At 41.8% G+C, this 13,337-nt stretch overlaps 1 protein-coding gene across 1 annotated transcript in view; it reads right to left on the reverse strand.

Annotated features, from left to right (window-relative positions):
• The window catches only part of xrra1 (X-ray radiation resistance associated 1), a 107,316-nt gene that overhangs the window by 91,261 nt on the left and 2,718 nt on the right, over positions 1-13,337 (reverse strand). Inside the window, exons 2-4 of the mRNA XM_072264206.1 lie at positions 3,814-3,945; positions 759-848; positions 166-261 (exon numbers count right to left, since the gene is read on the reverse strand). Coding sequence (XP_072120307.1) covers positions 166-259 — 94 coding nt within the window. The 5' untranslated portion in view covers positions 260-261; positions 759-848; positions 3,814-3,945. The remainder of the gene's footprint in view (positions 1-165; positions 262-758; positions 849-3,813; positions 3,946-13,337) is intronic.

Consider the following 13,337-nt stretch of genomic DNA (forward strand, 5'->3'; position numbering starts at 1 on the left):
TGCAGGTGTAAGTCACTCAAGTTTGTGTGTGTGTGTGTGTGTGTGTGTGTATGTGTGTGCGCGCGCTGAAAGGGGCAGGGATGGAATCAGGGAATGGAAAGCTCAAAGATATTTGTAAAATGCTACAGTGGCCATGGATGGATATTATAAAAAGCAGGAGCTCACTTTGGTATCCTCCCTTAAAGATCTTTCTGACTGGAAAGCAGTCCACGACAACACCAATGCCATCATCAAGTTTGTACTGGCTCTCGAAAGTCATTGCTGAAAAACAAAATCAGAACCAGATTCATTTATTTATCACACATACATCAAAACATAGTGGAATGCATTGCTTGCGCTAACAACTAACACAGTCTAAGATGTGATAGATAGACGGATAGATATACTTTATTGATCCCGAGGGAAATTGGGTTTCGTTACAGCTGCACCAACCAGGAATAGAGCATAAATATAGCAATACAAAACCACAAACAATCAAACAACAAAATGCAAACTATGCCAGATGGAAATAAGTCCAGGACCAGCCTATTGGCTCAGGGTGTCTGACCCTCCACGGGAGGAGCTGCAAAGTTCGATGGCCACAGGCAGGAACAACCTTCCATGACGCCCAGTGTTGTATCTTGGTGGAATATGGCCGGAGTCCAACAGCAAAAAGTTCAATATCCGGTCTACAAACACGTTCCTCGATCGTAATATGACTAGGATTGCACCATCCATTGTTAACCAAAACAGCAAGCTCCCAACTTCTTTACGCTTACCGCTCTCAGTGCACTTCCGGTCAGCCCAAACTGTGCTGGGGGCAGTCTGCAAGTGTCACCACACATTCCGGAGCCAACATAGCATGCCCACTGTGTTCGGCAGAACAACACAAGCATTAACGCAACAACATCAGCAATAAAACAGAACAACAAAAGCAAAACAAGTCCCATTTCTCCCTCCCACCCACACCTACAGATAGGCTTCCAACCCCAGGACAGGTCTTCTGGGCTGATGGGACTGAGTGCATCTAAGAGAAATAAAGGTCTTCTTCCTCTCTGCCATCAGATTTCTGAATGGCAAGGAACCCATGAAAACTTCCTCTTTTTTCCCACTATTTATTTAATTTTAATATATACTTACTATAACTTATAGTTTTATTACTATATATTTCAATGTACAAAACAATTTTCGCAACATACATTATTCCAGTGATATTAAATCTGATTCTGCCCTCTCTTTGGTTTTTATGCGTTCTTTGACTTCCTTTCTAAGCCACTGTTCCCTCGTCCTCCTTTTAGAATACTTCTTCATCTTTGGGATGCATCTTTTCCTGCACCTTCCAAATTTCTCCCAGAAACACCAGCCATTGCCATTATCCCTGCTAGCGCCCCCTTCTAATCAACTTTGGCTATCTGCTCTCCATGCCTCTGTAATTCCCTTTACTCCACTATAATACCGATCCATGCAATTTTAGCATGTCCTTCTCAAACTACAGGGTGAATTCCATCATATTATGATCACTGACTCCTAACTGTTCCTTTACCTTAAGCTCCCTAATCAAATCTGGGTCACCAACACCCAATCCAGAACAGTCATTCCCCGGTAGGCTCAACCATGAGCTGCTCTAAAATGCAATCTCATAAGCATTCTACAAGTTTCCTCTCTTGGGATCCAGAACCAACCTGATTTTCCCAATCAACCTACGTATTGAAATCCCTCATGACTATTACAACATTGCACTTTTTTTTATCTCCTGTTGTAATTTGTAGCCCACATCCTGCCAACTATTTGGAGGCCTGTATAAAACTCCCATCAGGGTCTTCTTACCTCGTAGTTTCTTAATTCTACTCACAAGGATTCTAATACCTTCCGATCCTATGTCACCTCTTTTTTTCAAACCAACAGAGCCACCCAAACCCCTTTGCCTACCTGCTTGTGCTTTTGAAACAAGGTGTATCCTTGGATGTTAAGTTCCCGGCTATCTTTGTTCAGCTGCATGCATTCAAATATAACATCTTCAGTTCTGTATTCATCACCATTATTTTAATTTTGGCCCCCTCTTACACTTCAACTCATCTCAGTGACTGCAGTTTTGCCCTATTATCTGCATACCAACTGCCTTTTCATTAGCCCTATCCCGAACAACCAATGAGCAAAAGATGACAAACTGTGCAAGTAAAAATAAATAAATAATAATACTGAGAAACTGAGTTAGAGTCCTTGAAATTGAGTCCATAGGTTGTCGAATCAGTTCAGAAACTGATTGGTTGTGGAATGAGTTGCATGCAAAACAGATAATTCTGATAGGGAAAAACCAAAGAAGCAGCTGCATTCAACCATAGAGCACCACAGCACAGAAAGAGGCTTTTCAGCCCATCTATTCCATGCTCAACTGTTGTAATCCCACCAACCTGCACCCTAGATCATATCGATACAGAGAGGAAACCCATTTCCATACTATTGTGAATATTCATAATTACTACAGTTTAGAAATTTTTCATGATCTCATTATACACAGCATTGTACATTGAGACCATCAGATTTGAGCTGATTCTTGAGCTTTATACTTTCGCTTAGACCCATTCAATCTGTCTGAACTCATGTCTTAACCTGTCTCTCTATAGCACATAGAGTCATATCAAAGAAACAGGCCCTTTGAGCCATCTAGTTCATGCAAAACTATTTTTCTACCTAGTCCCATCGACCCACACCTGTACCATAGCCCTCCATACCCCTTCCATCCATGTACCTATTCAAATTTCTCTCAAATGTTGAACTCGAATGCACATCCACCACTTCCACTCTCATCTCCTTCCATGCTCTGACCACCCTTATGCTCCCCTTAAGTATTTTAACTTTCCCCCTTAACCATGACCTCTAGTAATAGTCTTACCCAACCTTAGTGGAAAAAGCCTGCTTGCATTGACCCTATCTATACCCCTCATAACCCCTCTATCAAATCTTCCCTCATTTTTCCACGCTCCAGAAATACTTTTTCAATCTCATTGATATCTTAGGTGACCAGAACTGCACACAATTAGGGCTCACCAATGTCTTATACAACTTCAAGATAACATCCCAACTCCTGCACTCAATATTTTGGTTTATGAGGCCAATGTGCCAAAAGCTTTCTTCTGCCATGCAGCTTACTCCACTAATCTATTCGTTACACAAAATGGTGCTACATACATAGCAAAGCTGTCCTTGCTATACAAGAAAGGAAAAAAAAAACAGAATATTGTTTAAAAAAGTAACAGGGTCACATAAAATCAAGCTGATGGAGAAAAGTGACCACCACAAGGTAAGATTTACACTTGCTCTGTCACAGTATGTTATTGTGATGTCTGTGTTACTGAGGGAGACTAGTACAGACTAGTCAGTATACTGACATTTCTTTCCTTTTATCATTACAGTCAGCACAACAATTTAACAATTTCAAGATTTAGAAGCCTAGCTGTGAAAGACAAGTGAGATTCCCACATGTCTAATATTTGGGATTCTGTCCCTCCTCAAGTGCATTTGGACATTCCACTGAGAAGTGTTAAGAGAAGATGAGGCGTCGAGGAAAGAAGTTGTTGCACAAATTTGAAAATGAATGGGCCATTAAATACCCTTGTATTCAACCTGTTCCGGAGTGTCTTCAGAACTTTTACTGCATGGTGTGTGAAATCTATCTGAGTTGTGGCAGACATGGAGAGAAAGACATTATGAAACATCTCAGCACACAGTCTCACTGCAGAAGATCTGAAAGGCAGAACCCTGTCTATAGGAAGAAGGATATGATCGAAACAGTACTGGGTACAGTTGCTGAATCGGGTAAAAGGATTTACTTACCTCTCTACAAAATGGTGAGTATCCATTTGAGGAAAAGAAAGTAATCACTCCGGGTAGCTGTCATGATAAAATATGCTGTAGTCTGCATGGTTTCCTTAAGGAAAAACCTTGCCTGACAAATCTGTTGGACTCCTTTGAAGAAATAACAAGCAGGATAGACAATCAGTGAATGTTGCATACTTGGATTTTTAGAAGGCCTTTGACAGGGTGCCACACAACAGGCTGCTTAAATAGTTAAGAGCCCGTGGTACTACAGGAAAGATACTAGAATGGATGCAGCATTGGCTCATTGGCAGGAGGCAAAGAGTGGAGGTAAAGGGAGCCTTTTTGGTTGGTGTTCCACAGGGTCTGAGAGGAGACTGCTTCTTTTTATGTTATATGTCAATGACTTGGATGACAGAATTGATAGATTTGTGGCCAAGTTTGAGGAAATAGGAAGCAACAGAAGGACTTAGACAGATTAGGAGATTGGGCGAAGTGGCAGATGGAATACAGTATTTGAAAGTGTATGGACATGCACTTTGATAGAAGAGATAAAAGGGTAGACTATTTTCTAACTGGGAGAAAATTTTAAAATCTGAGGGACTTGGGAGATTGCAGGTTCAGTCTGTGGTGAGGAAAGCAAATACGATGTTAGCATTCATTTCAAGAGGACTGGAATATAAAAGCAAAAATGTAATGTTGAGACTTTATAAAGCACTGGTGAACCCTCACTTGGAGTATTGTGAACAGTTTTTGGCCCCTTATATTAGAAAGGATGTGCTGACATTGGAGAGAATTGTACAGAGGACGTGGAGAGTCTGCAGAGGGATATAGATAGGTTAAGTGAGTGGGCCAAGGTCTGGCAGATGGAATACAACGTTGGTAAATGTGAGATCATCCACTTTGGAAGGAATAGTAGAAGAGCAGATTATTATTTAAATGGTGAAAGATTGCAGAATACCATTGTGCAGAGGGACTTGGGAGTGCTTGTTCATGAATTGCAAAAAGTTGGCTTGCAGGTACAACAGGTTATTAAGAAGGCAAACAGAATGTTGGCCTTCATTACTAGAGGGATTGTATTCAAGAGCAGGGAGGTCATGCTGCAACTATACAGGGTACTGGTGAGGCCGCACCTGGAGTACTGTGCGCTGTTCTGGTCTCCTTACTTGAGGAAGGATATACTGGCTTTGGAGGCAGTGCAGAGGAGGTTCACCAGGTTGATTCCAGGGATGAAGGGGTTAACCTATGAGGAGAGATTGAGTCGCCTGGGACTATACTCTCTGGAATTCAGAAGAATGAGAAGGGATCTTATACAAAATTTTGAAAGGGATAGATAAGATAGAAGTAGGAAAGTTATTTCCATTGGTAGGTGAGACTAGAACTAGGGGACATTGCCTCAAGATTCAGGGGAGAAGGTTTAGGACAGAAATGAGGAGAAACTGTTTTTCCCAGAGAGTGGTGAATCTGTGGAATTCTCTGCCCAGGGAAGCAGTTGAGGCTTCTTCACTAAATATATTTAAGATACAGTTAGATAGATTTTTACATAGTAGGGGAATTAAGGGTTATGGGGAAAAGGCAGGTAGATGGAGCTGAGTTTACAGACAGACCAGCCATAATCTTATTGAATGGCGGAGCAGGCTCAATGGGCCGGATAGCCTACTCCTGCTCCTATTTCTTATGTTCTTATGAGAGGATTCAAAGGAGGTTCACGAAATTGATTCCAGGATTGAAAGGCTTATCATATGAAGAGCATTTGATGGTTCTGGGCCGCTATTCACTGGAAGAATGAGAGGTGACCTCAATGAAACCTATCAAATGTTCAAAGGCCTAGATAGAGTACATGTGGATATGTTTCCAATAATGGGATTGACTAAGACCAGAGGACACAGCTTCAGAAGAGAGAGGTGTCCTTTTAGCACAGAGATAAGGAGGAAATTCCTTAGCCGGAGGGTGGTGAATCTGTGGAATTTGCAGTCACAGGCAGCTGTGGAAGCCAAGTCATTGGGTATATTTAAGGCCGAAGTTGATAGATTCTTGATGAGTCAGGGAATGAAGGGAGAAGGCAGGAGATTGGGGCTGAGAGAGAAAATCGATCAGCCATGATGAAATGGTAGAGCAGACTTGATGGACCAAATGGCCTAATTTTGCTTCTATCTCTTATGGTCTTATGTTTTGTAACTCCAAAAAATAAAACTAATTGAAAGAAAAACACCGAGCCGGGAGAAGCATGTTTTTTACTTTAGCGAGGTGTGCACGTATGACGTGGTGGCATAATGACATGTGCCATTCGCATATATTTAGATATAACCCATAATGAATTATTTAAACAAAGAATGCATAATGAAACAATATATTTACAATATTACTGAAATATTAAATACACAACAATAGCCCACTCCCTTGTTCATCAAAACAAGATAATTTTGTCTTCGGTATGGACAGATTAGGGGTGCCACCACAGCATAGTACAACACTATAACAGCTTGGCACGTCAGAGTTCAGAGTTCAATCCCAGCGTCCTCTGTATGGAATTTGTACGTGGATTTTCACTGGGTCCTCCCACAGTTCAAAGACCTACTGCCTAGGTTAATTGATCATTATAAGTTGTCCAGCAATTAGGCTAGGGTTAAATCAGAGTTGTCGGTGTTGCTGGGCGATGCGGCTCAAAGGGCTGGAAGAGCCTACTCTGTGCTGCATCTCCAAATAAAATAAATAAAATTTTTAAGTCATGAAATTCACTCACTAATCCTTTGGAACGCAGGAGGAAACCAGAGCACCCGGAGGAAAACAATGCAGATCACAGGGAGAATGTACAAACTCCTTATAGTCAGCAGCGTAATCGAATGCAGATCACTGGTGCTGTGTTACGCTAACTGCTACGCCACTGTGTCACTATTGATGAAGTTCTGTTTCCTAACTCTGTGACTAGCTCCACAAAATGAGTATGTAAGACCTTCAATATTATCAGAATCAGGTTTATTATCACTGGCATGTGACGTGAAATTTGTTAACTTAGCAGCAGCAGTTCAATGCAATACGTAATCTAGCAGAGAAATGATAAGTCTCTTCAACCTTGAAATAGTCCTCCGCAAATCATACCTGGTTTTCTGGTACAGGCCTGGGTTGCCAGACATCTGCCTTCAGCAGATGACGTACCTCCTGGTTCATCCATGGCTTTTGGTTTGGGAATGTACAGTAAGTCTTTGTGGGCAGACACTCATCCACACAGGTTTTAATGAAGTCGGTAACAACTGCAGCATACTCATCCAGATTCGACAATGAATCCCTGAATATGGTCCAGTCCACCGATTCAAAGCTGTCCTGTAGGCGCTCTCGTGCTTCCCCTGTCCATACATTAGCCCTGCTTTTGTTGTTGGTACCTGCGTACATTTACCATAATCAGTACCGTTACCACCAGGTATGGAGGGGTGACTGCACAGGTTTGGGAAAAGCTGCAGAAAGTTGTAAACTCAGCCAGCTCCATCATGGACACCAGCATCCCCAGCACCAAGGACACCTTCAAAAGGTATAAAGTCTCAAAAAAGCGGCACCCATCATTAAGGAAGCCCTCACCCAGGACATGCCCCCTTCTCATTGCAACCATCGAGGAGGTGGTACAGGAGCCTGAAGACACACACTCAATGATTCACGAACAGCTTCTTCCCCTCCGACATCAGATTTCTAAATGGACAATGAACCCATGAACACCACCTCATGACTTCTTGTCTCTCTTTCTGCCCTACTTATTGAACTTACTTTTTAAAACTATATTTGTTACTGAAATGTAGAGCTTATTTATCGTGTATTCCATTGCACTGCTGCCACAAAACAACAAATTTCATGACATATGCCAGTGATATTAAACCTGATTCTGAACCCTTGCTCGGTCTCAGAACAGAGGCGCCATATAGACAACAATCTTCTCAACAAATGATCTATGCTGCAAAGAACATGAATTCCCATCACCAGACAATCCCTTTCTGCCACTAAGTTATTAGTCATTTGGCAATCTTGAATAGCCTCTTGACATAGGTCTTTGGCCTCAAACATAGCTCGTTTTCTCACTCCATAACTGCTGCCTGACATGTTGAGTGTTTACATCATCCTCTAACGTTATTTCAGACTCTCAACATTTGCAGATTTTTAAAATCTTTATTTGCTATATAAAATATAGTAGCGTGGTAGAATGGTAGCAATAGGGTTAGCGTATAGCGCCAACAATTCGGGTGGAATTCCTGACACTGTCTGTAAGGAGTTTGTACGTTCTCCCCGTCAATGCGTGGGTCTCCTCTGGGTGCTCCTGTTTGCTCCAAAAATTCCTAGAAGTAATGGTTAGGCTTAGTAAGTTGTGGGCGTGTTATGTTGGTGTCAGAAGCATGGCAATACTTTTGGCATGCTCAGCATAATCCTTGCAGATTTGACTTGATGCAAACAACACACTTTACCTTATGTTTTGATATTTCGGCATACATGTGACAAATAAAGCTAATCTTTAACACGATTGTCTTAAACAGAAGAATATGCTGCAGGAACTCAGCAGGTCAGGCACAATCTACGGAGGGAAATGGACAGTCCTCCTTTCGTGTAGATTCCCTTCCAATGTACCGAAAACATCGATTGCTCAGTTCCCTCCGTAGATGCTGCCTGTCCCACAGAGTTCCTCCAATATTTCGTGTTTTGCTTCAAGTTTCCAACATCTGTAGTTTCTCCTGTGCCACATTAAGCAAAGTAATTGGCAATTCACACTGCACGATGACCTGAAAACTGATGCCTTAGAGGGGATACAGCCTTTCCAATTGCTGGTTTTGTGGCCAAGTTTGCAGATGATACAAAGATCGGTGGAAGGACAGGTAGTGTAGAGGAAGCAGAGAGTCCACAGAAGGACCTGGACAAGTTGGGAGAATGGGCAAAGTAGTGTCAGACGGAATACAGTATCGAGAAGTGTATGGTCCTCAACCCGTGTCAGAAAGGTGTAATGGCTATTATTTATAATACTATCATGAAACTTCGGATAGCTCTGTTTGATAAGATTAGGACTGACTGGGAAAAGGAATTGGGCCTTACTATCCCGGCAGATGACTGGGCTCATATTTTACAACTAGTCAATACTTCCTCTGTCTGTTCCAAGCACTCCTTAATTCAATTTAAAGTTGTCCATAGAGCACACATGTCTAAAGATAAATTAGCTCATTTTTATTCTCATATTAACCCTCTTTGTGATAGATGTCATGGGGAGGTAGCTTCCTTGACCCACATGTTTTGGTCTTGACCTACTCTGGAAACTTTTTGGAAAGACATTTTTAATATTATTTCAAAGGTTTTGAATAGTGCTATTTCTCCCCATCCTATTACTGCTATCTTTGGATTACCTAAAACTTCTAGTAATTTATCCCCTTCAGCGCGTAGAATGATTGCATTTCTTACTTTAATGGCGAAAAGATGTATTCTACAACATTGGAAGGAGATTAATGCCCCAACTACATTTTTTTGGTTCTCTCAAACGATACTGTGTCTAAATTTGGAAAAAATCAGAAGTAATCTTTATGATACTTCAGTTAAATTTGAACAGACCTGGAGATCTTTTATTCAATATTTTCATTTAATGTAACTATTTTTTTCTCTCTGATCATGTATACACTCCCTTCGTGGATTTCATCTGTTATTAGTGGAGGTTGGGTTTGAGGACGTGATTGTTTAATCTGTTTAAGTCTACTATTTACCTAGTCAGCCCATTGCTTTGCTTTGCAGCTTAGTTGCATGGTAGTTTTTTTGGGGGGGGGGGGGGGTTGGGGTTTTTTTCCTTCTTATCATTATATATGGAAAACTAGTATACAACTATATTAGCTCGTTATTTTGTAACTAACTTACATTGTTTACATTGTTTTTCTGTATTAATATTTCATATACAGTATATCTATATTGTAACAATGTATTGGTTGCTATATGTTTTACCTTTTGTGTACTAATTCAATAAAAAGATTTAAAAAAGGAGAAGTGTATGGTCATGCACATTTTGGTAGAAGAAATAAAAGCATAGACTATTTTCTAAATGGTGTGAAAATTCAACTATCTGAGGTGTAAAGGGACATGGGATTCCTCCTGCAGGATTCACTAAAGGTCAATTTGCAGGTTGAGTCAGTGGTGAGGAAGGCAAATGGGATGTTAGCATTAATTTCAAGAGGACTAGAATATAAAAGCAAGGATGTAATGTTGAGGTTTTATAAAGCACTGGTGAGGCCTCACTTGGAGTATTGTGAGCAGTTTTGGGCTCTTTATCTAAGAAAGGGTATGCAGACATTGGAGAAGGTTCAAAGGAGATTCACAAAAATGATTCCGGAATTGAAAGGCTTATCATATGAGGTGCGTTTGATGGCTCTGGACCTGTATTTATTAGAATTCAGAAGAATGAGGGGGGAATCTCATTGAAAGTTACCAAATATTTAAAGGCCTTGATATAGTGGATGTGGAGAGGATGTCCCTATGGTGGGGAGTCTAAGGCCAGAGATCATAGCCTCAGAAAAGAGGGACGTCCATTCAGAACAAAAAGGAGCAGGTATTTCTCTAGCCAGAGAGTGGTGAATCTGTGGAATTTGTTGCCATAGGCAACTGCAGAGGCCAAGTCATTGCGTATACTTAAGGCAGAGGTTGATAGATTCTTGATTAGTCAAGAAATGAAGGGATACAGGGCAAAAACAGGAGATTGGGGCTGAGAGGAAAATGGAACAGACTCAATGGGCCAAATGGCCTAATTCTGCTCCTATATCTTATGGTTCACACTGCCAAGAGGCTTACCATTAATATTATATTCTGCCATCATATTTGACCTACCAAAATGAACCACCTCACACTTATCTGGGTTGAACTCCCTCTGCCACTTCTTCACCCAGTATTGCATCCTATCAATGTCCCATTGTAACCTCTGACAGCCCTCCACAATATCCACAACACCCCCAACCTTTGTGTCATCAGCAAATTTACTAACCCATCCCTCCACTTCCTCATCCAGGTCATTTATAAAAGTCACAAAGAGTAGGGGTCCCAGAACAGATGCCTGAGGCACTCCACTGGTCACCAGCCTCCATGCAGAATATGACCCGTCTACAACCACTCTTTGCCTTCTGTGGGCAAGTCAGTTCTGGATCCACAAAGCAATGTCCCCTTGGATCCCACGCCTCCTTACTTTCTCAATAAGCCCTGCATAGGGTACTTTATCAAATGCCTTGCTAAAATCCATATACGCTACATCTACAGCTCTACCTTCATCAATGTATTTAGTCACATTCTCAAGAAATTCAATCAGGCTCATAAGGCATCACCTGCCTTTGACAAAGCTATGCTGACTATTCCTAACCATATTACACCTCTCCAAATATTCATAAATCCTGCCTCTCAGGATCTTCTCCATCAACTTACCAACCACTGAAGTAAGACTCACTGGCCTATAATTTCCTGGGCTATCCCTACTCCCTTTCTTGAATGAAGGAACAACATCTGCAACCCTCCAATCCTCCGGAACCTCTCCCGTCCTCATTGATGATGCAAAGATCATTGCCAGAGGCTCAACAATCTCCTCCCTCGCTTCCCACACTAGCCTGAGGTACATCCCATCCAGTCCCGGTGACTTATCCAACTTGATGCTTTCCAAAAGCTCCAGCACATCCTCTTTCTTAATATCTACATGCTCGAGCTTTTCAGTCCACTGCAAGTCATCCCTACAATCGCTAAGATTCTTTTCCATAGTGAATACTGAAGCAAAGTATTCATTAAGTACCTCCACTGTTTCCTCCAGTTCCGTACACACTTTTCCATTGTCACACTTGATTTCTCCTATTCTCTGACGTCTTATCCTCTTGCACTTCACATACTTGTAGAATGCTGTGGCGTTTTCCTTAATCCTGTCTGCCGAGGCCTTCTCATGGCCCCTTCTGGCTCTCCTAATTTCATTCCTAAGCTCCTTCCTGCTGGCCTTATAATTTTCTACATTCATATCATTACCTAGTTTTTTGAACCTTTCGTAAGCTCTTCTTTTCTTCTTGACTAGATTTACAACAGCCTTTGTGCATCACGGATCTTGTACCCTACCATCCTTTCCATGTCTCATTGGAACGTACCTACTCAACCTCATGCAAATATCTCCTGAACATTTGCCACATTTCTTCCATACCTTTCCCTGAGAACATCTGTTTCCAATTTATGCTTCCAAGTTCCTGCCTGATAGCCTCATATTTCCCCTCACTCCAGTTAAACGTTTCCCTAACTTGTCTGTTCCTATCCCTCTCCAATGCTATAGTAAAGGAGATAGAATTGTGATCACTATCTCCAAAATGCTCTCCTACTGAGAGACCTGACACCTGATCAGGTTCGTTTCCCAATACCAGATCAAGCACAGCCTCTCCTCATGTCGGCTTATCTACATATTGTGTTAAGAAACCTTCCTGAACACACCTAACATTCCTAACTTCCATCCACAGAGACTCCGTAGACAGCCCCTCCATGTCTTCCTCCTTTTCTGCAGCCGTGACACTATCTCTGATCAACAGTGCCACACCCCCACCTCTTTTACCTCCCTCCCTGTACTTTCTGAAACAACTAAAGCCTGGCACTTGAAGCAGCCATTCCTGCCCCTGCATCATCCAAGTCTCTGTAATGGCCACCACATCATAGCTCCAAGTGCTGATCCACGCTCTGAGCTCATCTGCTTTATTCATGATATTCTTCGCATTAAAATAGACACATCTCAAACCATCGGACTGAGCGCATCCCTTCTCTATCCACCTGCATATCCTCCCTTTCGCACTGTCTCCAAACTTTCTCATCCGGATTTCCTAATTTTATTTCACATTTTCGAGGCACAAAGTATTTTGATACTCCAAACCTCAAAGACCAGTTTTTGTCGTGTGCAAAAGAACAAGGTTTACTCGTCTCTGCGTTGAACTGAGGGTGTGGCCATTGCAAAACTACTGTGCTGTGTCAATGTCTTTTGGGGCCGCCTGGTAAAGGAAGGCGTTGAAATAAAACTAGAGGAAAAGAATTTTAACAAAGGCAAAGGTCTCACTCTAAGTAAGAACTGGAATTCAATTGTAAACAAGGTGGGAGAGCAGAAGCCTGATTGGATGAGGACTAACCAATCAGGAGGAACAGATGACAGGGGTATAAATACCACTGGACTAGACGTGCCCAGGCAAGATGTACTAGCAAGTTTAAGGTCTTTTCACTCAAACAGTTGGCAAGATGTACTTTATGAAGTCCTTCAGTCAGACACAAGAATTGCAAATCAGGGAGGTCAGGAAAAATTTCTATGGGTTCCAGCACATGTAGGGGTGAAGGGGAATGAGAGAGTGGATGAGTTGGCAAAGAGGGCACTGAAGAAAGAAAATGTAGAAATACACATTAGTATCAGTAAAGCAGAGGTTAAGTGTGTAATCTGGGGGAAAAAAATCAACCAAATGTGGCAAGAAAGATGGGCCAGGGAGGGGAAAGGGAGGCATTTATATCAAATACAAAAGAGTGTTGCAGGTACGAGGGTAGGTAGTGGATACAGA

The sequence above is a fragment of the Mobula birostris genome, chromosome 7 (assembly GCF_030028105.1).
Source record: "Mobula birostris isolate sMobBir1 chromosome 7, sMobBir1.hap1, whole genome shotgun sequence".
Lineage (NCBI taxonomy): Eukaryota > Metazoa > Chordata > Chondrichthyes > Myliobatiformes > Myliobatidae > Mobula > Mobula birostris.